Below are 24,561 nucleotides of genomic sequence, written 5' to 3' on the forward strand. Positions count from 1 at the left end.
TTGCTTGTAACTATTTATTGTGTGTGTGTGTCTCGGTTCAAAACTCCAATAGAAAAACCAATAAATACAATCACGAACTGCCACGAGCACGGTCTGCCCTATGCCAACACTGCAAGGAGTTCCATACAGCGCGGCTTCCAACTGGAAGGACAACAAGAGAGCACAGGTCCCACTCTGGGCTGTCTAGAAGACATGGGGACCTGGGTTCCACAAGAGGCTGCTGCTATTGACTCAGGTTTGGTTTCTCTCAGTAGGCTGTAAACCCATCAAGTGGCCAGGTGGTAAATGGTTTGTAGATCAGGAGAAGCTAGGCATCAATTCTTTTTTTAAAGTGGGATATTTTAGGAGACAGTAGCCACCAGTGTCAATCCTGTGCCCCACGTCATACGACACTGACCAAGACACGTTCAGTGGTTGTGTGGCCTGCCCCTGCCCCTCCCCCGCCCACCAGGAGGGGCATCTACTGTAGAACGGGGATTCTTGATGGTTTCATCTACAGACACAATAAGGCAAGCGGCCTCAGACGCTGCCGTCAGCGCGTTGATGCGCACAATGGCCGGCTCCCACACGTAGGCTTCAAAATTATCGGCGATATCTTCGTTGTTCACGTCCACGCCATACCAGGTACCTCCCTGAGGAAGAGAGCAGGAAGAAAGATCAGTTACGCAGCAAAACAGGAGGGTGCACACGAGAGGACAGGGAGAAGGCTCCTATGTGCTAACATAAAGCAGGGGACAGCAATTCTCCTCCTCATTAACCTCACTTGCAATCAGAAAGAGTCTTGCTTGAGGAAAGTATTAGCTCTTAGCACTTTCCATCTGCCAATTGCATTACAAACGATTAACTATGCCCCACACTGTCTCTGGCATTCACACCACTTAATGTACAGAGAAGCTAATGGAGAGAGATCCAAGTGCCCCCCACACCCAAACCAGATCTCAGGAATTTGCCAGCTCCCAGCCCTGGGCTCAGACTGCATCTTTCCTAACCAAAAAGGGCAATCACTTATCTCGTATACAGCATTTTACAAACTCTCCCTCGCTATCAACCTCATCGCTAACACTACTTAGATGCAGTCAGCTCTGGGGTGGGACGTGGCAAAGATCACAAACACTGCCCAACCACTTGCTAAGAAGGGAAGACCAATACTGGAGTCAAGTGAAATTTCCAGGGGCACTTAAGGAGGCAACATATAATTATCTGAACTGGAATCTGGCCAGGTTTGCATTTCATTGGAAAAGCACTATCAACTTTTATAATCCATCACTTTAAGGTTTAAAATAGAAGACTCTCTCCTGACAAGTGATGCCTTTTCAAAAAGCAAATCAAACCCCAGTAGCAGCTCTAAAAAAGTCACCCCACAGCTGCAATCAAAAGGAAAATAGTTTCTCTTTATGACCAGCAGCAGATTCCCCATCACACGTGAAAACCATTCACAGTACTTAAAGAGACAGCAACTGAAACAGTTACGGTTGTATTATTGCTCTGTCTGCATGCTTCAGAAATTCAGTGTGATCGGTTCTCCCGGAAACATGTTTGTTCAACGGGGCGAGCCCACCTGTGCATGTTTGGCTCTCAGTTTGTTCAGAATGTTGGTGGCATCAAACCCGGCATTGTCACAGAGCTGGCGTGGAATGATCTCAAGGGCTTTAGCATAAGCTCCTATGAGCAACTGTTGTTTGCCTGGAATAGTCCTGGAGTAGTCCCGGAGGTATTTCGAAAGTTCCATCTCTATAGCACCACCGCCAGCAACAACGGAGTCGTTCTGAAACGGAGCAAGAGTAAAACGTTCCATTACCTTTCTCCAAACACAACGATTACCCTGAAACTAGTTACAGAATAGAGGAGAAAGCCCAGGACATGAAATTAACCTGTTACAGATCTGGTTGATGGCATCTCTGGATCTGGAGTATCCACATTACGCAAGCCACCACCACCATCAGGACAGCCTGCCTGCTTTGCAGGTAGTTTCTGCAGAGGGCCAGTGGCTCCTCCAGGCTTGGGAGGAGATGCTCTGGAAGGGGATCTTACCCTGCCACTGACATACGTGGGTGCCTTTTCTCCAGCTCCACATTCTCTCAGGCCAGACACAGACCTGAATAGTAGTGAATTAAGTTACTTTCACTTCCATCAAATGGTCAAAAAGATGGCACAAGCCTGAAGTGCCATTTTCACTAAGCAATTGCTTTGCTGCCGAGTGCCACTACCAGCGATTTCTCCTGCATTTCCTTTGATAAATCACAGATTGAGGAGTCTTTGCTAGAAGAAAATGGTTCAAAATCCTAAACTGCTTCCTCTTACGTCCCCCAAAGCACCCGTGCTCTGAGAATGCCTTACCTCAATGTATGCTAACACATCGGTAGCTGTACGCGTGACGTACTATGCAGAAATGCCTACAAGCTATCAAAGATGACAAGCACATAGGGGGATGGGGGGAGGAAGAGGGATAACACATGTAGACACAGATAAATATCACTGTCCCACTGCCCCTAGCCCCGACTCATATTAGTTGGCTAGCTGTTTGTAGAGTCATCAGGATGCGTTTCAAGGAGAGGGCCGATAGCTTACGTTCAGTGTGGGGCAAAGTGAGAGTGAAAAAAGCCTCGAAGGAAGATGAGAGAGAAGCAGGCAACTGTGTCAGGGGTACTCTGCTAAGGCACCATCCAAACCAAATGGAAGAGCCATTCTGCACCCCCCGGGATTTCTCATCACTCATCGGACTGGGGTTAGCGCATACATGCTCCATTTGGTTAGGGGGCAGTTCTAGCCTCCAGGGCTGTGTTAGAGGAGTACGCCAGACAGCATTCAAGGGTGGCTGGCTTCAAGGGGCCTGTGTTACTTTGGTCACTGTCCCTTTAACACTGGCCAGCTTTCTGTTCACTGCACTATGGGAGCGGAGACCCACCGTATTGCTTCTCCTGAGAGGCAGGATCCTCACGCCCCCAAACAAACACATTCCCGCTTTCCTTGCCCCACACACTTTCCCAAAACATCCCTCCACCCAAGGTGCTGCATGGGATTTACCTCCTTGCTAAGGAAGGAAGGAAGGAAGGTAAGTTTCGGGTCTTAGACAGGCTGTGAGAGCCTTTCAAACAAGAACCCTGGCCTATGGCAAATGTAAACAGCTGGGCAACGTCTCCAGCTCCTCCATACCTTGATTGCTCTCCTGACTATCATGATGGCATCATGTAGGGACCTCTCAGTCTCCTCCATAAACTGCTCTGCACCTCCTCGCAATAGGAGCGTGCACGTCTTTGCCTTTGGACAGCCTGTGAAGAAGTTGTATCTGCCAAGAGCAGAGCATGTCAAGGGTTAGCATTGCAAGGATAACCAGCACCTGGGGCTCATCTACACAAACACGTGGTTTGCGGCAAGCTGGGGTGTAAGTCTACCCAGTGCTAGCCTGCATGCACAGACTGGCTGCAGACCCCGCTGTCACATTCTGACAGTTCAGTAATGCGTTCTTACACAGCGTGCGTGGAAATGGGAGCGATCAAAACATACCAGGGAACTGTTAATGCATGGCCAAACAACGTGCAGCAGGCTAGCACGCGGCAGACTTACCCCCCAACTTGCTGCGAACTAAGTGTTCATCTAGACAAGTCCTTAGACAGCTTTGAAAGGTGCTTCGTGGGTGACCTGGCAAGAGAGATATTCCTTTCCAAAGCCAAACACATCTGCAGCCCTTCTAACCTGTACTGTGACCCTGTTGAATCTCCAGAGAAACAGGGGAGGAGATTAGTCTATGAATGGGATGCAAGTTCTTCTGCAAATACCCAGGTACTTGCCCCTGCCCGAGTCTGTGCTGAAGCAGTTAACTGGACAGATTTTCCTGGGGCCCCACAGGACGAAGTGGGGAGAAACAAACAGCAAGAGGGGTTAGGATGTTGGGAGTTGGTCCCCAAGAGGATCTCTCCCTCAAGATGGGCCACAGGATGAAAAAGCTGAAAATCCAGAGGTAGGGTATTAAGCTTCATTTGTGCTAGCTGAGGTACAATGTTGCTGTGGGGTGTTGCTGCAGGATCCTTTGGGATGAAAGTCACTATGTACATACAAGACACTATATTAAGTCCACCGGACCTCAAGAAGTGTGACGAGGCGTGATACGCTTGGCCAGACATCAAGCCAAAATATGGAGAGATACTCAGACACGCTGAGATTTCACCAGGTTAGCACTTTACCTGTCAGAAATGTTACTGTTACAGCAGTAATATTCCAACACCAAATAAAATGCCACAGTTCAAGCTACGGTATATTTACCTCTCCCCTCCAATCTGGGCCTCCTCGAAGAGTGCACACTGTCCCAGAACATCATCTGTGAGGGCATTAACACTAGTCTGAATAGACCCACCACAGGCCTGCAACGTACAGAAGAGACAAGATGGCTTTAGTGTAACAGCAGAGGGACAAGCCCAGACAGCAAGTTACTGTTCTGCAATGGCATCATAGTTACAAACCCTTGTAACTGGTTGGACACGGTTACTCCCGTGGGTTAACTCCCAGACACGGAGCAGCCTTGGCTGTAGCCACCCCCAGGAGAAGGCTTAAGAAGCGACCAGCAAGAGAGACCAGAAACGCCAGGGGCAGCACATGAAGGGTTCGGAAAACCTGACTGTTGCACCAGTGTAACCATATCTGTTAACCCCCATCCTCACAAACAGCAGCGTTCTACTGGTACAGACACTGGGTGCAGAGCAGGCCGAAGCAGTAGAACACATTACGCTTATAGAGATCCTTTTGGCAGAGGACCTCATGTTTTGCAGACACCAGTCAAGTGATGTAGATTAAATATCCCACCTATTTACAGATGGATAAACTGAGGTACAGGTAAAAAAAAGTGCAAGGGCACTGAACTCCCAATCTCCCACTGGGACATGGGCACCTAACTCCCTCCGGCTCCTCTGAAAATCCCAGCCTGAGTGACTTGCTCAAAGCCATCAAATTACTGTAGTAAAGTCAGCAAAAAGAATGCAGGAGTCCTACTCCAACCACTACAGCACAATCCCCCGTACAGTACAGCTTTTAACATGCTCCTCCATGAGTTAGCAAAGCATCAAATGGTTTAAAAGATCTTTTAAAATCTTCACTCGTAACGTCCCTTTCCTCACGCCATCTGCGTTGTTACTACAGTGCTTTACGAGTGCTCTGGCCAGAAGACAGGCAATCCTGGCATTTGCCCTGCTTGCCACCTCCTAATGCCAGCCCTGCTCTTGCAACCTCCCAAAACATGCCCCATGACCCCTCTGGGGGCTGCAACCCCAGGTTGAGAAACACTGGTCTAAATGAGTTGAGTACCCTCTGGAAGTACCCCCAGGGGGTACTCGCGTATCCCAGGTTGAGAACCACTGGCTTACAGTTCAGTACAGGGCAGGGAGGGAGTGAAAAAAGCCTTGAAGGATTAACAGAAAATCTAAACCCTTATTACAAAAAAATGGAAGTTACCATCATAGTCCTTTTGAGATCTTCTTCTGGAACTCGACCAGCACAAAACAGATCTCTGTCTGCGAAGTACTGAGTAGCTACGTCACCAATCGGAAGCTTGGACAAGACGACTTTGGCTCCCGACTTGTGGATTTTGTCTAACTTGTCATACAAGATGCTCCACTCTGCATCCACAATGGCCTGGTAATCCTAGCAGAAAAGAATCAGAGACGAGCTTGCAATGCAATTTCATTACAAAGAATTGCAAATGCCATCATAGGTTACCTGCACAGGGAGATCCCTTGTGAGACAAAAGGCAGCGATAATGCTGCTTTATACAGCCTTGGAAAGATGTTCGCTTTACACACTCACAGGCAATTTTAGGTCACTCATTTTATAAGGAGACACAGAGAAAGTTACAAAGCTCAAAGCAGCATGACTAACAGATAAAGGGATTAGAGGAACTAACAGGAAGACAGTCAGTGTATCCTGATAACAGGTGATTAATGGGGAGGAGAAAGGAAGGGTTGTACAAATATCTGAGTGTTATTTATAGGAAGGAGAGGAGACTGTCTAATGCAGTTAGCACAAGGAACTCATATAGCATACACTACAACAGAGAAGAATGCAGATAGCGACGGATATTGATCTTGTGTTTTTCCATAGTGCTCAGACTTTACAAACCAGACACAAAAGAGTCATTCCAGCCATCAATAAAATGCAGCCACTGCTGGGTGGCAAGGATTTAAACCAGGAACAGCAACACTACAGAACCATTCAGGACAGACAGTAAAGGAAGCCATGCGACTAGCAGAATGGGGCTCACAGCTGCTGCTGCACTAATCCCATGCACAGTGGGGTGGAGTCGAGCCAAGCCCGAGGAAGTTAGGTTGTTTTCTGACCTGACCTTGCACAGGCTGTTGTCAGGTCCCATTGGGTTTGGGTCATAGGGCTCTCCCTCAGACCTCTGGGGGGTCACATTAACAGAGGTGAGTCCAAAGGCGCATCGGGGGTAGCACGAACCAGTTTGGGAATTACTAGGCTAGAGAAAAACATAGTGGTACTGTCCTTTCCATATTGGCCAGGGACAACTCAGCTGCGGGATGGTCAACTTCCCTTCGGACCTGGAATACTGGGTTTCAGTTGGAACAGCCTGCCCAGGTCCTTAAATAAGGCCAATGATGCATATCAATCTGAGCTGGTAAGACAAGGGTACATAATGCAGCGATAGTTGCATGTGGAAGGGCAACATCCCAACCCCATCCAGGAAGGAACAGCAACTCTCCTACACCAGAAGGTTTAGAAGAGACTCGGAAATAGTCAGAGAAGCCTCATTCTGCATTGGAAGTGCACGTTAGACTTGGTCCTGACCTTTCCTTTCAGCTCTTACCTTCACATTGTTGACTCTCACTTCAGCATTGTCTTTCTCTGCTTTGAGCTCTAGCTCGACGTTCAGCAGAGCGATCTTGGGGGACTCGTACTTTTTCGGCTGCATCTCAAACCCGGCATAAGAGAACGTTTTCTTAAAGGCAACTCCAGCCACCAGCTGGGACTCCTGAAAGAAGGGGGTTGGATGTTGGGGTTAGCCAGGCAGGGTTAACGAGATCCTGCAGGAGGACTCTCTGCTTCAGAATCAATGTATAGGGCAAAGTGCCATTTACCCTACGACAGCTGTTTCTTTTGATTATCTTACCCTTACAGAACACAAGTGGCAAACATTTATCTCCTCTGCCCAGGAAACCACCTTCTCCCATCAGATCCTTCCCAGCACACAAGATACCATCGCAAAAGGCACTATTCAAAAACTCAGGCTCAACTCTCCAGTCTCTCACTGATGCCCTTCCCATTTGTACCCTATGAAGATGCCTACCCCGGCTCAACCACCTCCCTAAACTTGATCTTTTCTTGCCTTATTCTAGATTACAGCAATCTCGGGATGGGAGCTGCTAAGCACATGAGACTGGCTTGCCCAGCGCTACCCCCGAGGGTGGAATCTTTTTAACACTCCATGTTGGAAAAAAGTCAATGTCACTTTCTCTCCCCATACTACATCTTTCTAACAACCCACTAGTTTCCACATGGATTTCTCCGCAGCAGGCTTTCCTGCAGGATTCCCCAGGAAAATATAGTCTCACGGTCATTAGAATGGGGCTTCTGCACCAGGCCTTCAGAAAATGTCAGTTTCCTTTCACAGCACTCCCTTCTCCTGCCCTCTGGGAGGAGTCAGGGCTCAGCTCCAGCCCTTGAGTTACAACAACCTCCTGTCTCACCCCAAACTCAGCAACCATGCTGGCAGCTGCTATCCTGAGCATGCAGAATCCAGATGCAGCACGTCCATTGTGACCAGGAGGAGCTGCCAAAGCCACAAAACCCTTCCCTAGGGCACATGAGCATGGCCCTCAAGGTGACCCAAAACCTTCATACAGCCTGGCGCAGCGTAACCTCAAGAGTTCAACCGACACCCTGGAAAGCAGGATGCTGCAATATCCTCAGGCTCACAGACCTGCCCTGCGAAACTCCTCAAAGTGGCAATTGGGGGAAAAAACTATCCTCAAACCTGTTCAAAATCAAATTCAAGGGCAAACAGCATCTGACAAAACTAGCTTCCATTCTCTGTAGCTCCTGCCAGGAACAGCTGAACTGATTTTCCTTAGAAAGTAAGGAAATAGGATGGTCTCTCCCATCTCCAATCAGCTGGAGGGAGTTTTCTGTGACTCTCTGAAATGCTAGCAGACCCTCAGTTATGACTGGGTGCATGCAGAACCAATTCTGATTTACTACATTACCTGTCTGGGTAAGAAAATAGAGTAGTGAGCACCTCTTTCCTCCATGGAAATGCTTGTGTGAAGTATTTACAGGCAGAAACCACCACAGAATAACACTTCACTCACTAGAGACTAGGACAGGCTCCAGTTTTCAGTGGAGATATGCCAACTAACCCACCATCTACATGGGATTAAGATAGAAGAGACTGAGACAGCACCAACCACCTTTTACCCCAGGAACTCTTTTCTATAGAGGTATGTATGTTTACCACTATGTACCACAGGTGGTCAGATACTATGGTGATGGGCACCACAAAAGAACCAAGGCAAACAAATGGAAATGGACAACCCTTCGCAGCTCATACATTCTATTCCCCCTGGCCAATTCAGGACGAGTCTCCTTGTGGTATGTAAGCAAGGATGTTAGTTACTTCTAGAACCAAAGAAATGTAAGAACTACCACCTGAATAAGGGCTGAAGACCTGACTTCTCTACTGCCTTGTGGAGTCCTTCATCCCCACATGAAGCATGAGTAGTGTAAGCTAGAAACACAGAAGTCACCACTACCATCAGTGATAGCACTGCAGACCCAATTTGTACAAAGGGCAGTGCTGTGGAGGATCTGGCCGGTACGTTGTGCATAGAAACACAACCCTACCCACTCCTGCCTGTTTGCAAACTAAAGTGGGGAATTACAGACAGAAGGCAAAACAAGGAACCACTGGCCAGTATGGGGGATGTTTTGGGCATGAAAACCCTGGCACTGAGTAGGAGCAAATGATTAGGGCTCTAAGGGTATGTGCACAGGCCAGCCGTGGGGTTTTCTTTGCTGTGCAGACATAGCTCAGAGGAGTTCTTAGGATAACAGGAGACAGACAGAACTTACTTCCAAGGCACCTCCCTGCACCTTCTTTATTCCAATCATTTTGAGCTGCAACAACTCATCAAGCATCATGACGGCATCTACCACCATTCGGGAGAAGAAGTCCTTCTGCTGTGAGATCAGCTTGGAGTTGAGGGCTGTGGCTGCACATTTCTCCAGCAGTCTTCTTTGCTCACTGCAAGAGAAAAGAAAAGTCACATCTTGCGCATGTCTTAGTGCCCTTTGCCAGATCGCAAAGCATTTTATATGCATTTCTTAAGCCTCACTCCCCCCTCCAGCCCAAATGAGGAAGTATTAGCCCCCTTTTACAGAGAGGGAAACCAAGGCACACAGTGTTTGAGGCCCAAATTTTCAGAAAGGGCCTCTCTAATTTACAGAGCTCCGCCTCAGACACCATGGGTCCACGTCAGAAGTGCTCAGCACCCACAACTCCAACCAAAGTCCACGGAAGCCACAAGCGTTCAGCTGTTCTGAAACACAGACCCCAAGGATCTCAAATTGGGCACTCAAACTAGAGGCCATTTTGAAACCTTTGGCTTACACTACTTGTTAGAAGTTGTAAGAGGGCAGGAACCAGAACTCAGGAGGGAGCTGAGCTCACTGCTATGTTTACTAACGGTTACCAGAACTACTGTATTTTGCATCCACTGATGGATGTGCAAGGGCTTCCCCCCCAGTCAGTCGGAATAATAAAAACCATTCAGTGTGCAACATTCTCTCCTCATTAGAGCAGCTCAGTTCATTAAGGCCAAAAGCTGCCCACAGGGGTACATAAAGCAAGGCATATAGTAAGTGGCCTGATTTTCAGAGACATGCTGAGCATCTAAGAAGCTTGCCGATTTCAGTGGGAGCTGCAGGTGGTTCAGTTCCCAGTGTGAAAAATCAGGCCATTTATTTAGGCGCCTAGCATTATGCACCCAAGCTGGCAAACAATGGCCTAGATACTCTTCTGGAGTAACAGCCTTGGAGAGATAGCACTGCATCTTCTTAGTCAGACCTACAGATTCCAAATTCAGAGAAAAATCTAGCTGTGGCTGCAGCTGCTGATCCCAGATCTGAATTTGGCCTGGAATCTTCAACCTAGGACCACATAAAGTGCAGCAAAAAACAACTTTAAAATGCCTCAGAACCAACAAGGCACTTACTGGGGCAGATATACCATCTAGTCACAATATAGGCTTCTCAAACTCAAATGGGAACTTACTCTTTATCGTCCTTCTTCACTGTCACTGAAATCTCTTTGATCTTATTTACAGCCTGTCAAAACAAAAGCCAGTAGCTGGAATTAGTGACTCACATTTAAGAATGTGATCAGCCCTCCAGCATATTCTTGTATTTGTATTTCAACCTTCATTGCTACTTTTGATGCAGTTGAAATTTTAAGCACACAAGAACGGCCATAGTGGAACAGATCAACGGTCCATCTAGTCCAGTATCCCATCCCTGTCAGTGGCCAGACCAGATGCTTCAGAGGAAATGAACACAACAGGGTAATTCTAAGTGATCCATGCTGTCATCCAGTCCCAGCTTGTGGCAGTTGGAGATTTAGAGACACCCAGAGCGTGGGGTTGTGTCCCTGACCATCTTGGCTAATAGCCATTGATGGACCTATCCAAGTATTTCAGCTATTCTACTGCTTCCAGTCCAGTAATCAAGGACCATCTCCTTAAACATCGCTGCTCGGCAAGAAACCCAGGATCTATAAAACTGTGAGGAGCGGTGGAAACGCTGGAGGGTAGGGATAGGATACAGAGGGATCTAGACAAATTAGAGGATTGGGCCAAAAGAAATCTGATGAGGTTCAACAAGGACAAGTGCAGAGTCCTGCACTTAGGACGGAAGAATCCCATGCACCACTACAGATAAGGGACCGAGTGGCTAGGCAGCAGTTCTGCAGAAAAGGACCTGGGGTTACAGTGGACGAGAAGCTGGATATGAGTCAACAGTGTGCCCTTGTTGCCAAGAAGGCCAATGGCATTTTGGGCTGTATAAGTAGGGGCATACCAGCAGATCGAGGGACATGATTGTTCCCCTCTATTCGACATTGGTGAGGCCTCATATGGAGTACTGTGTCCAGTTTGGGGCCCCACACTACAAGAAGGATGTGGAAAAATTGGAAAATGACCAGCAGAGGGCAACGAAAACGATTAGGGGACTGGAACACATGACTTATGAGGAGAGGCTGAGGGAACTGGGATTGTTTAGTCTGTGGAAGAGAAGAATGAGGGGGGATTTGGCAGCTGCTTTCAACTACCTGAAAGGGGGTTCCAAAGAGGATGGATCTAGACTGTTCTCAGTGGTAGCAGATGACAGAACAAGGAGTAATGGTCTCAAGTTGCAGTGGGGGAGGTTTAGGTTGGATATTAGGAAAAACTTTTTCACTAGGAGGGTGGTGAAGCAATGGAATGGGTTACCTAGGGAGGTGGTGGAATCTCCTTCCTTTGAAGTTTTTACAGTCAGGCTTGACAAAGCCCTGGCTGGGATGATTTAGTTGGGGATTGGTCCTGCTTTGAGCAGGGGGTTGGACTAGATGACCTCCTGAGGTCCCTTCCAACCCTGATATTCTATGATTCTACGAATATCGCTGGAACTGCTCTACGGCTGTCAGCACAAGCAGTGATAGGAAACCAGATCTAGAAGCAGATGAGATATGCTGAAGCCATGTGTGTAACTCAAGCACACTTTTAAGTGCAAGCAAAATTCCTATAGACGCAGAGGATGGGGTAGTAAACTATTTTCACTTCCTTTTTAAAATGACTACACTTCCTGATTCTCCCTCCAAAACACTGTTCTGACCGTGTTGGACCAGGACCCTGAAGTGAGTCTTTGGGCATTTTAAGCCAGACCTCCCACATTCGGCTAGGCTAAAAAAGAAGCCATTATAAAGTTCCTAGTAGTAACAACTGAGATGAGAGCTAAAGTCATAAAGGCTTACTGGCTGCTGTTGTGTTTTAAAGAAGCCAGCTGATATTTTGCAGTGGGGTGGAAGGGATTGTTACTGCACATGATACTCTCCCCCGCCCCCAATCCATTTTAGAGATGGTTTTTGCCCTCTTCTGGTAGAGAATCACTGTCCAAGATGTTCTAGACAACTATGCAATTTTGTGGCAAAAGACAGACTCCCCACGAGCCTATGCATTTCCCTACCAGCTCGGTTGCAGTGCGGAAGGCTCGGATGATGATCTGAGGATGCACACCTTCCTCCACGTAGGGCTTCACTTGTTTCAGAAATTCTGCCGCCAGCATAGTCACAGAGGTCGTGCCATCCCCAACCTGCAGCACCACAAGGAAGTTTGTTCGTATCACCATCACATTCTAAAGGTTCTACATTAGCACAAGATCATCAAACCCAAAAAGTACAGTTTCAGAAAGACATCCCACCCTTAAGCAGGAGGTGTACATACTTTGAATGCAAACATGAACATCTGACTTAGACACTTATGCCGCCAGTGCCTTCCAGAGACCTGAGCAACACACAAGGACCCACTTAGCATCCCAACATTTCATAGTACAGTAACTCCCCACTTAACGTCCCTCGCTTAACGCTGTTTCAAACTTACGTCCCTGCTCAATTACAGAACGTGCTCCATTTAAAGTTGTGCAATGCTTTGTCATAACATCGTTTGGCTGCCTACTTTGCCCACAGTTGGCAGCCTCCCTATATCCCTCCCCACAGCGCCTGCCGCCCGCCAACAGACGCCGTGGATCAGTGCCTTCCTGTCCGCGGCAAACAGCGGGCTTGTGGTGTTCAGGAGGGAGGGGAGAGGAGCAAGGACTCGGCGTGCAGGCTCCCCCTCCCTCCTCAACACCACAAACCAACTGATTGCTGCAGACAAAAGGCAGGGGAGGGAGGGAGGAGGCTGCCCGCCATGTCCTTGCTTCCCCCCCCGAATGCCACAAGTCAGCTGATTGCCACAGGCAGGAGGGAGGTGCAAGGACACAGGGTGTGGAGTAAAGGGGGAGGATGGGGGGAAGAAGAGGTGGGTTAAGAATGGGGGCTTGGGGGAAGGGGTGGAGTGGGCGAGCCGAGGGTTGAGCTTCCCGCCCCTGGTGCCTGCAGAGCAGGGGAACCTGCCGCTGTGCAATGTGCTTCTCCTAGCCTACAGCACCTTCAGACTCCTTGCCTGCCTCATTGTCTCCAGTGCCAGTGGGCTGTACCTGTCTGGGGTAAGGGGGGGCACCTCTCAACTATAGTGCTGTACTGTATTGTATGGCAAAAAAAAAAAGTTTCCCTGGAACCTAACCCCCCCATTTACATTCATTCTTATGGGGAAAATTGGATTTGCTTAACATCGTTTCACTTAAAATCACATTTTTAGGACCATAACTACAATGTTAAGTGAGGAGTTACTGTATGCTTCCTCTATTCTCACATGTTTATGCTCCAGAAGCACAGTTGTTCACATTCATACCTCTGCATCCTGAGATTTGGCAATGTCCACTAACGTCTTAGCAGCAGGGTGGACGACATCAAGAAGTTTCAGGATTGTGGCGCCATCATTTGAGATGGTTGCTTTGCCTATGGTTTTAGAAAAAGAGTTAAGTCCAAAGTTCCTGACTCAAGACACCTGCCTTCCCGCTCCAAAGATAGATGTAAACTCCAGCATTTGAGGGAGTTATTTAGAATTCAAGGCCAGTTAGATTAATATTTTGATTAGTTTAACACATCAGAAAAACCTCACTACACCTCTCTCTATTTTCCTTTTCAGGAAAAATTGGGCCCCTGGCTTTTGCTGAGATAGAAAGGTTTCCATAAATTCTCTAAATGCGTGATTCCTGCACCATGAGCTTTGCCATTGATTTCAATGAGCAGATGATCAAACCCTAAATCCTCATTAAAGACAACTTTTCTTCAGACAAATGACTGTCCCTCAAAAGCATATGGAACATGATCATGGCTGTATTTCAACACATTCCCACAAGTTGAAAATGATTGACTACTGACTACAAATCAGCTGAAAAGGACAGGAAATAGTCCAAGCTGAGAAAAAAGTAAGAAAGTAAACAGTATAAATGGTGAAAAGTAAAATGGGTTTGAAAGATGGCCAGTCTTAATCTTAATGTAGCTAAGCATTTTTTAAAAAAACATGAATTTTGATGTAAGAATGCCTCTAACAACCTGCTTGACAACATCACGTCACTTTCCTTCCCCTTCTGGTTTTACAAATGGAGCATGCTAGGTGCCACAGAGGGTTAACGCAATAACTTTTCATATAAGGAAACTTAAGTGTTGAAGGCTGGAATGTCCTTGCCTCAGTAACGCTCTTCAGGCTGCCCAGTGCTTCTGTTCTTGGAGCTCCAATGTTATCACTACTAACAGCAGATAATGCAGTCTACTCATTCAATAGACCTTGATGTTACTCAAAGAAAGACCACAGACTTGGTTCGATGGAGAAGGTGCTCAGCCAAGTTTATTATCAACGAAGCACAGTACTAGCTCCCTGGATCTATGTCTCAGGTACACAAACACATGCATGCTTGTTACAATGGACTCAGCTCAATCAGCAGTGGGACTTTCTGCCGCCCTCTCGGTTGGAGAAAGGGTTAAGGCGAGGTACCCCAAAATTTGTAGACCGAGACAAACAACTGGGATAAACAAGTTGCGTACAACTGTACATATTTTGTAACGTCTATTTTTTACCTGGTATTTTGGACAAAACATTATTATTATCTTATCTTGTACTAGATTGGGATATAGCTGTACTAGCTGGAATATATTTACGTAAATATCCAGTGCCTAGTACAGTAGCAGCAACTTTGCCAAGTTAATATACTAGACAGTGAACTTATAAGCATCTGCTTTAATACATGGCCTGACTTTGGTTCATGGCCTCTGGTTCAGGCCTCGGATCTCGCATCAGGCTCTCTCTCTACCACAGACACCTGGGCTTAGTTGTGAAACAAGAGAAAATAAGTTCAGCCATGTCAATTCACTCCATGCTCAGCACTTCCACAAAGAGCCAAACAACTCAGCGCTGCAGGCCATCTCTGGCTGAAGACAGGTTCATAACTAGAGAGGCAAATATCTCCAACAGCCAGTGATGGGGCACTAGATGGGGAGGGCTCCGAATTACTAAAGAGAATTCTTTCCCAGGTGTCTGGCTGGTGGGTCTTGCCCACATGCTCAGGGTCTAACTGCTCGCCATATTTGGGGCCGGGAAGGCATTTCCCCCCGTGATTAGACTGGGAGACAGCCTGGAGGGTTTATGCTTCCTCTGCAGCATGGGGCAAGGGTCATTTGCAGGTTTAAACTAGTGTAAATGGTGGATTCTCTGTAGCTTGAAGTCTTTAAATCATGATTTGAGGACTTCAGTAACTCAGCCAGAGGTTATGGGTCTATTACAGGAGTGGTTGGGTGAGATTCAGTGGCCTGCGACGTGCAGGATGATCATGATGGTCCCTTCTGACTTTAAAGTCTATGAGGCAAAGACGTTTGTAGATCAGGTTTGAGGCGCACTAGCAGAACTGGAGAGACAAAAACTTTCACAACACTTGGGCCACATTATGACAGGATCTAACCAGTACCATGGCACCTCCCTGTCATAACTACCTAGGTTTAGGGTATTTTTAAAAAAAAAAAAAAAAAAAAAAAAAAAAAAAAAAAAAAAGCTACCTTACCTCAGTCTCCTGGATAAACAATACATCCCTTTAAAGCTATTGGTATTTCTGTCACTAAAATATCTTGAACTAGCTGAGACTGGAGTAAAGGTTTTAAGTTTGAATGTGATCACAAGGAATCAGACGTGTGCACTAGAAGGAGGGTCTCTGTTAGAACTGAAAGCTATTGTGTAATTGAGAATCGGAATGAGAAGGGGGGGGTGAGGTAAGCAACCTGAGGTCTATGAATGCTGGGTTAACCAATGGTTGATGGGGGGGGGAGGGAACACAACTATCAACCTTCACTCTAAATTAGCTAATCTTTAGTTTGGGTCCCCCCCCATCTTGAACACAGAAGTACCATATAGTATGTATCGTGCAGGGAAGTTATTTGTTAGTCAGTCAAAAGCCACTGCCTTACAAGTGGTAACACTGAAGTGTTAAGAGTCATGATACTTTAGACTTACCTCTGTCATCAACAATAAGTTTGTCCATGCCCCGGGGGCCAAGGGTGGTGCGAACAGCTTCTGCGATTACCTGGCAAGCACTGATGTTACTTAGAAGCTGAGGAATCCCTTGGGAGGTATCTGTGCCTTCCTTCAACAAGATAACTGGTGTGGGCTGAAAAGACAACATACGTTGGCCAATGCCTTGCTCCGATTTTAATAGGCCAACTAGTCCCCCTAAAAATAACTGTGCATATCAAAATTTTCTAGCTCAGCTAATTAGTATTATTCAATAAGTTCCCTGTTGGGAACAATTTAGGAAATCAGTTCACTGTATTAGAGTGTCACTGCTTGCAATTCCATACCTAAAGCTGAAATCAAAGTCTACCCCCGCTTTAGGATCTATAAATCTGAAGATTGGATGTCTTAGAACTAAGGATTTCCATATTTTTCAGCTGTTTGGGGATTTTCTTCTGAATTTAATCTTGACCTTGAATTAATTGAGTTTCTAATGTAGTTCACTACTCTTGTAAGCGGTTTTTGTTTTTTTAACCTTTACATTACTAAGCTGGATTCAACCTTAATTTAGATTTGTCTGAAAAATACAACTAACATGAAGGATAACCAAGACCCAAAGTGAAGATCCATTTCCTTCCAGAATACAACCATAATTCAACAAATGCAAGTTAATGAGCAGATCCTGTTAACATTAAATCTGGTTACCCTGTCATGGATATGTTCTGTAACCCTCCTCAGAGGCTGAATTCCTGGCCCTTCCCCCTTCAACAGCATGAAGCACAATGAAATGAATACCCTCCAGCTTCAACTTTGCACTAGATAAGCAGTATCCATACTACTGCAACAGCTGTCAACAGCACCGAAATGCTAGGCAGGTAGCGTGGATGGGGCAAAAGCATTTCTACCACTTTGTCATGTAAACTTGTTGAGAGATTTTTCACGATGCATGGTATGAACACCTGAGCCCCGTCTACTCTTGCACTGGTGCTGCCACCAGCACAGCTGTATCCATTGCAGGTGGTAACCGAAATGCAGATAATGAGGCCTGATCTACACAAGAAAATTAGGGCATAACAACATCACTCAGAGATGTGAAAAATCTACACTAGAGGGGCTTAGTTAAGCCAACTAAGTCCTTGTGTGGAGAGCGCTAGGTCAACAGAATTCTTCCATGGACCTAGCTACCTGCTCTGGATTACCTATGCCAATGGGAGAACCCCTAATGTTGGCATAGGTAACATCTACACTGAAGCACTGCAGCTGTGTCGCAGACAAGCCCCGAATTCTGTAGTGTAGACAAGGCCTGAGAGGGAACATTTTGGGTCTCCCACACCTGGCTGACAAGGAAAACAGCTGGACAGTGTCAAAATTACAGATAACATAACTGAAAGCAACAACAACAAAATTAGGCAAGTTCATGGAGGATAGGTCCATAAATAGCTATTAGTCAAGATGGTCAGGGCTGCAACCCCCATGCTCTAGGTCCCTAACCCTGCAACTCCCAGAAAACTGGGAATGGATGACAGAAGCTGGATCACTCAAAATTTCCCTATTCTGTTGATTCTCTTTAAAGCATCTGGCACTAGCAACTGCCAGGGACAAGACACTGAGCTAGATGGACCATTGATCTGAACCAGTGTGGCCATTCTTATGCTCTTAAGAGAATGACTAGGGGATTCTAAAAGGCCATGGTAACATCCAGCCACTGGATATTCACTGTGCTCTAGGATGGTCCCATACCACACACCCTGCTGGCCAGCAACCTGTTTTCATCTCTCACTACCTTTGAAAAATCAGAACAAGATGGTATCGCTTAAAGAGGAAGCTAATCCAACACCTAACCAAACGTGATGATTATCTTTACACTATGACAGGTTTCAGAGTAGCAGCCGTGTTAGTCTGTATTCGCAAAAAGAAAAGGAGGACTTGTGGCACCTTAGAGACTAACAAATTTATTAGAGCATAAGCTTTCATGAGCTACAGCTCACTTCATCGGATGTGAGCTGTAGCTCAGGAAAGCTTATGCGCTAATAAATTTGTTAGTCTCTAAGGTGCCACAAGTCCTCCTTTTCTTTTTCTCTTTACACTGTGATGGTAATGTGAGAGATTGAGCCATTGGCAAGAAATCATTTTACAGTAAGACCACTATGATTCAAAACAATTACAACGTTGCGTTTCGAGATTTGTGGGACAAGGGGGACAGAGGTAGGGCATGAAAATTAAATATATGCCCTCAATTCAAGTTTGAAGAATATGCTGTGAAATAGAAACAGCTGCAATACCCAGAGGCTTCCTTCACCTTCCCTGCCGTTTCGACCTATACACTACAATCCCCAGCATGCAATGCACCACTTGCTCCCCCAGCTCAGAAGCAAGGTCGCGCGCGTTGCCTGATGGGACTGGTAGTCTCAGCGAGACCACTATTCCCCCACCGTAACTAGGCTGTCCCGAACCCCCAAGGCCCCCCGCTCAATGGGCTGCTCCAGGACCAGGACCAGGCCCAGGCCGCAGCGCCCCTCGCCCTTACCGCCGCCGGGCTGTGCTGAGACACGGGGCGGCGGCTCCGGATCCCCGCCGCTCCGGCAAAAGCCCGCCATCCCCCACAAATAACGGCTGATCCCGGCCGGCCAGAGCCCGCCGGCGGCGGGGAAGCCGCTGTCGGGCCGGGAGGGCCTATCCCCGGGGCGGATGGCGGCGGATGGAGCAGGCCGCGCCGCTCCCACTCACCATCATTTTGACGGAACGTCTCGTACGGCCCCTCCAACAGCGGCGGTTGCTGGTCCCACAATGCACTGCGTTCGCACAGAAACTTCCCGAGGCTTGGGGCGGAGTTCTAACCGGAAACGGGCGGTTCCTCCCCGCTACAACTCTATGGTTGGGAGCTAGCGGCTCGCCCTGGCCGGTGTCCCTTCCTTCCCTCGGCTGACCATAGAGATGCAAGGCTGGGTTGTCATTGAATAGCCCGTTATCGTGTAGGAGGACTGGTGGGGCTCACAGTCTGGCGGGTGTGGGGGGGAGGACTGGTGGGGCTCACAGTCTGGCGGGTGTGGGGGGGAGGACTGGGGGGGCTCACAGTCTGGCGGGTGTGGGGGGGAGGACTGGGGGGGCTCACAGTCTGGTGGAGGGCGGGGAGAGGACTGGGGGGGCTCACAGTCTGGCGGGTGTGGGGGGAGGACTGGGGGGGCTCACAGTCTGGCGGGTGTGGGGGGGAGCATTGGGGGGGCTCACAGTCTGGCGGGTGTGGGGGGAGGACGGGTGTGGCTCACAGTCTGGCGGGTGTGGGGGGAGGACTGGGGGGGCTCACAGTCTGGCGGGTGTGGGGGGGAGCATTGGGGGGGCTCACAGTCTGGCGGGTGTGGGGGGAGGACTGGGGGGCTCACAGTCTGGCGGGTGTGGGGGGAGGACGGGTGGGGCTCACAGTCTGGTGGAGGGCGGGGAGAGGACGGGTGGGGCTCACAGACTGGCGGGTGTGGGGGGGAGGACTGGTGGGGCTCACAGTCTGGTGGAGGGCGGGGGGAGGACTGGTGGGGCTCACAGTCTGGCGGGTGTGGGGGGGGAGGACTGGTGGGGCTCACAGTCTGGTGGAGGGCGGGGAGAGGACGGGTGGGGCTCACAGTCTGGTGGAGGGCGGGGAGAGGACTGGTGGGGCTCACAGTCTGGTGGAGGGCGGGGGGAGGACTGGTGGGGCTCACAGTCTGGTGGAGGGCGGGGGGAGGACTGGGGGGGCTCACTGTCTGGCGGGGAGAGGACGGGTGGGGCTCACAGTCTGGCAGGTTTGGTTGGAGGATTGGTGCGGTGTGGGGGGAGGACGGGTGGGGCTCACTGTCTGGCGGGTGTGGGGGGCGGACTGGTGGGGCTCACTGTCTGGCGGGTGTGGGGGGGAGGACTGGTGGGGCTCACAGTCTGGCGGGTGTGCGGGGAGGACTGGTGGGGCTCACAGTCTGGCGGGTGTGCGGGGAGGACTGGTGGGGCTCACAGTCTGGCGGGTGTGGGGGGAGCATTGGGGGGGCTCACAGTCTGGCGGGTGTGGGGGGGAGCATTGGGGGGGCTCACAGTCTGGCGGGTGTGCGGGGAGGACTGGTGGGGCTCACAGTCTGGCGGGTGTGGGGGGAGGACTGGGGGGGCTCACAGTCTGGCGGGTGTGGGGGGGAGCATTGGGGGGGCTCACAGTCTGGCGGGTGTGGGGGGGAGGACTGGTGGGGCTCACAGTCTGGCGGGTGTGGGGGGGAGAGGACGGGTGGGGCTCACAGTCTGGCGGGTGTAGGGGGAGGACTGGTGGGGCTCACAATCTGGCGGGTGTGGGGGGAGGACTGGTGGGGCTCACAGTCTGGTGGAGGGCGGGGAGAGGACGGGTGGGGCTCACAGTCTGGTGGAGGGCGGGGAGAGGACGGGTGGGGCTCACAGTCTGGCGGGTGTAGGGGGAGGACTGGTGGGGCTCACAGTCTGGCGGGTGTGGGGGGGAGGACGGGTGGGGCTCACAGTCTGGCGGGTGTGGGGGGAGGACGGGTGGGGCTCACAGTCTGGTGGAGGGCGGGGAGAGGACGGGTGGGGCTCACAGTCTGGTGGAGGGCGGGGAGAGGACTGGTGGGGCTCACAGTCTGGCGGGTGTGGGGGGGAGGACTGGTGGGGCTCACAGTCTGGTGGAGGGCGGGGAGAGGACGGGTGGGGCTCACAGTCTGGCGGGTGTGGGGGGAGGACTGGTGGGGCTCACAGTCTGGTGGAGGGCGGGGGGAGGACTGGGGGGGCTCACAGTCTGGTGGAGGGCGGGGGGAGGACTGGTGGGGCTCACTGTCTGGCGGGGAGAGGACGGGTGGGGCTCACAGTCTGGCAGGTTTGGTTGGAGGATTGGTGCGGTGTGGGGGGAGGACGGGTGGGGCTCACAGTCTGGCGGGTGTGGGGGGCGGACTGGTGGGGCTCACTGTCTGGCGGGGGACGGGGAGAGGACTGGTGGGGCTCACTGTCTGGCGGGAGGTGGGGAAAGTACTGGTGGGGCTCACTTTTCTAATATCTGCTATCCAAGTCCATATACAGCACCCATTGCTGTGGGGTGGGCCAAGGTGGGGAAATGGTGCTGGTGAACAAGGAGCGGGTAGATGGGTTCCTCAGGGCACGTGGAGTGCAGCGAGAGGGAGGGAAATGGGCCAGACTAGAGGGTCTGATGGTGGAGGGTCATGGGCAGAGGGGCACCTACCTATTCCCCGTCTGCATTAGAGAAATTTGCTCTGGATTAAGCCGTGTTGGTGTGAGCCCTGCTTTACATCAGCGCAGACCTTCCTCATTAGGGGCTTACACCAATGTAGTTACCATGACAGTGACTCAAATTCAGCCTAGATGGGATTTGAAGGGCTTAAAAATGTCAAATGTGCATACAGCAAAACTAATGGGGGAGTGGGGTTTGAGGCAGTGAGACGGGCTGGGGCGGCTGGTGTAGTTGTGAAGCTAGTGAAATACTGTGCAGAGATGACAGGTAGTAGTCAGGGGCCGAGTGGGAGCAGAGCAGGCTGGAGAATCGGAAAGAGAAGCAGTAGTGATCGCCTCATTAAAATCACAATTGTAAAAAACAAAACCAGCATCCAGGGTCTTATTACTGCAACCCTTGCCCTCCCTTCCCTCCTCACTGAGTGAAAGTCACAAACATTGCGTCTATCCCCAGTCCTGCAGGTACCTGTGCAGCTTTATGACTGTTGGGAGCAGCTCCATTGTAGGGAATGCGGCTACTCATTTTAAGTAAAGGCAACCTGGTGTAAGCAAACCTTACTGAATTAAACTCGTAGTCCCCTCTTTGAACGGTCAGGCTCACGGGGGAAACTGAGGCCCACAGTGCAATGCCTTGGTCAAGGTCACACAGCATGTCTCTAGCAGAGGCTGGAGTAAAACCCCACCTGACACCCAGGTCTGTGAAGCAGCCACAGCCCTCTCCTGGGAATATGCAATGAGACACTCCCTTTTCAGGAAGCGGAGTGGGTGGAAAAGGAGGAATTTGCTTCTAGTTATTTTGCTGCCTGATCTTGCTGAAAAATCTCCTGCTAATTTCAGTGGGGGCTGAATTTGTGAGCCTGGGATTAAATTTTTTTTTGCTTCCTCTCTACTAGGAACCTGTTGGTAATTTCAACCCTCTTGTAGCCAGCAGTGGATTGACTGAAACCTTCACCAATGAGATCAGCAGCTGCTTGAGCTCACCAGTGAGTGGAAACTAGAGGCCGAGCTCTGCACTCTTGCCAGTTTGAGACTCCTATAGTTAGAGGTGCATTTGGGAGCTGTGGGGAGGCTGGTGCACTGGCAGATGGCTGTACTACTCGGCACTGGCAGATGGCTGCGTTTGATGCTCTCTCTCTGCGCCTGGCCTTTTGTTGATGGTGAGTACTGGCCACTCGGGGGCTGGAGAGTGCCCCAGTGCTTGCATTGGGTAGGTGCCTTTTCCGGTAAGCTTGCAAAGCTGGACTATGCTGACCTGACAAGAAAGCGTTTAAAATGCACATTGAGCTGCCTGTTCAAAGTCTTGTGCTCTGATGCGGCAGCTGGCCTTGTGCTCAGATACTCTGTTGGCCTTAAATAAAGGCATGGGGAGGGGGTTAAAAAAATCTTCTTGAGTCCTTCCCTTCGGGTTGAATTTGTGATTATTATTTATCTTTGTATTCGCCTCGCTCTGCTTTATTTGCTGTCGTGGAGACCTGCCAAACCTGTCAGGTTTTTAGTCTATTTATAAATTCCCATTTACGCTTCTATATTCTGCAAAGCCGTGGCAATCCAGCTCAGGAGGATCTCTCTGCATATGACCCAGGGTTTCTGAGTGCCTTGTGCTTTTTTTTTAATCTTTTCCCCCTGTGTCCTGGCTTGTCTTGGCTTTGAAAGCAGTGAGCGAGCCAAAATAAAATATAATGCAACATCCTCTTGCCCTGGGATGTGATCCCTCCAGGTCACAGCTGAGGTGGGAGAATCTTGCATTGCCGCTGTCTTTATTTGGGGGCTAGAGGGAAGAGTTTTGTCCATTAGAGCACCGTTAGTCAGCCCCAAAACTCATGCAAAGAGATTTGGAAAGGAAAATGGAGGGAATGCAGAATTGAGTGGCAGCCAGCAGGTAAATAAGGGGAGAATACAGCAGTTAAAAGATTAAGAAAGCAAAGGAGAAGATCCCAGAGGGGCGATTGGTCCACTGGATTCTAGAAATGACCTTTGTTCAGTTTGGAGGCGCTTTCCAAAGGGCTGACAGCCTGTTTTTATGTCACACTCTGGAGGAGTCCTGTGATGGGTCCAAAGCTGCTTGCACAAATTCATTTTCTGGCCACGGCTGAGGGATTTGCTAAGTGTTGCTTGGTTCACGGTAGGTTAGCAGAAGTGCTGCTGCAGGATGTCAGAATGCTCTCAACAGTACGGAGGGTTAGGGCTTCAGCTGGACAGGTGCTGAACACTGACCGCTTCTGTTGATGTAGGCAAGAGCTCTGGGTGCTCAGCACTTCTCAGGATAAGGTCCTTATTTGTCATTCACCCTTGTACCCTCCCATCCCATCCTCTGAATACTTAGTAATTATTAACTCCCACTGACAAGGCACTTTATATCCAAGGATCTTGGAGAGCTTTAAGCCTCATGGTGCCCTTGAGAGGCAGGTTAATAAGGATCGTTTCCCAGATTGTACAGATGGGGAAACTGAGGCACAGAACAATGAAGCGACGTGTCCGAGGACTCGCAGCCAGTTAGTGGCAGAGCCAGGAATAGAACCCACATCCCCAGGCTCCCCTGCTCCAGCCTCTAGACACCTCCCCCCAACTGACACTGTAACCATCAAGAGGTGTCTGTGGTTGCGAGGGAAGGGGTTTTTCCATAGTGCTAGCATCAGTGCATCCATGTGGATCAGTCTTCTGGGCTGCTAGAGCAGTTTGACCCTTTGGGGCTTCTGTCAATGTCTTTTTTCATTCACTTCAGCCTCTCACAAAGAGATCACAACCAACCCCAGGTGTGGTGGGCTAAAGCTATCCTCTCCTTTTAATTTGGAGGGTGAATTGGATTGCTAGAGCATATTCTATGCTTCACCTGCATTAACTGAGCCTCCCAACTCCCTTGTGCCATGGTCAAGTGTTGTGCCCATTTACTATTGGAGGGGAAACTGAGGCTGAGAAGGGGTAAGGGCAATGTGTTTGAAAAGTGACTGGTGATTTTTGGGTACCCAACTTGACACACCTCCAGGGTCCTGATGTCCAGAGGTGCTAAGCACCAGCAGCTCCATTGACTTCATCTGGAGCTGTGGGTGCTCAAAGAACTTGGGAAATCAGGCCCAAGGTGCCTCAAACTGCAAAAATTGGGGGTACCCAGAGATCAGTGGACATTGGTGAAAATGCTGGTCTAAGCAAGTCTCCAGGGTCACACAGGGTATCGGTGCAACAGAACCCAGGTTTCTCGCTGACCATGCTCCTGCTGTAACTGCTTGTCAGCACT

At 49.5% G+C, this 24,561-nt stretch overlaps 2 protein-coding genes across 11 annotated transcripts in view; one reads left to right on the forward strand and one right to left on the reverse strand.

Annotated features, from left to right (window-relative positions):
- Positions 1-19,214, reverse strand: CCT7 (chaperonin containing TCP1 subunit 7). The gene is made up of 12 exons (XM_038399210.2): positions 18,858-19,214; positions 16,134-16,287; positions 13,482-13,588; positions 12,217-12,342; positions 10,274-10,326; positions 9,073-9,244; positions 6,812-6,976; positions 5,443-5,631; positions 4,261-4,358; positions 3,154-3,286; positions 1,559-1,765; positions 1-632 (listed from the first exon to the last, which is right to left on the reverse strand). The coding sequence occupies exons 1-12, from the start codon at positions 18,861-18,863 to the stop codon at positions 408-410; spliced, it is 1,635 nt and encodes a 544-aa protein (XP_038255138.1). The 5' UTR covers positions 18,864-19,214; the 3' UTR covers positions 1-407.
- Positions 18,933-24,561, forward strand: part of PRADC1 (protease associated domain containing 1) — a 15,230-nt gene continuing 9,601 nt past the window's right edge. Inside the window, exons 1-3 of one of the 10 annotated variants that reach the window (XM_038399213.2) lie at positions 19,023-19,102; positions 21,784-21,873; positions 22,223-22,486. In XM_038399213.2, coding sequence (XP_038255141.1) covers positions 22,414-22,486 — 73 coding nt within the window. In that variant the 5' untranslated portion in view covers positions 19,023-19,102; positions 21,784-21,873; positions 22,223-22,413. Of the gene's footprint in view, positions 19,115-21,062; positions 21,078-21,099; positions 22,487-24,120; positions 24,249-24,561 lie in introns of those variants that run through there. The other 9 variants (XM_038399212.2, XM_038399215.2, XM_043512798.1 and 6 more) reach the window with 9 other exon arrangements.

This window comes from Dermochelys coriacea, chromosome 4 (genome assembly GCF_009764565.3).
Source record: "Dermochelys coriacea isolate rDerCor1 chromosome 4, rDerCor1.pri.v4, whole genome shotgun sequence".
Classification (NCBI taxonomy): Eukaryota; Metazoa; Chordata; order Testudines; family Dermochelyidae; genus Dermochelys; species Dermochelys coriacea.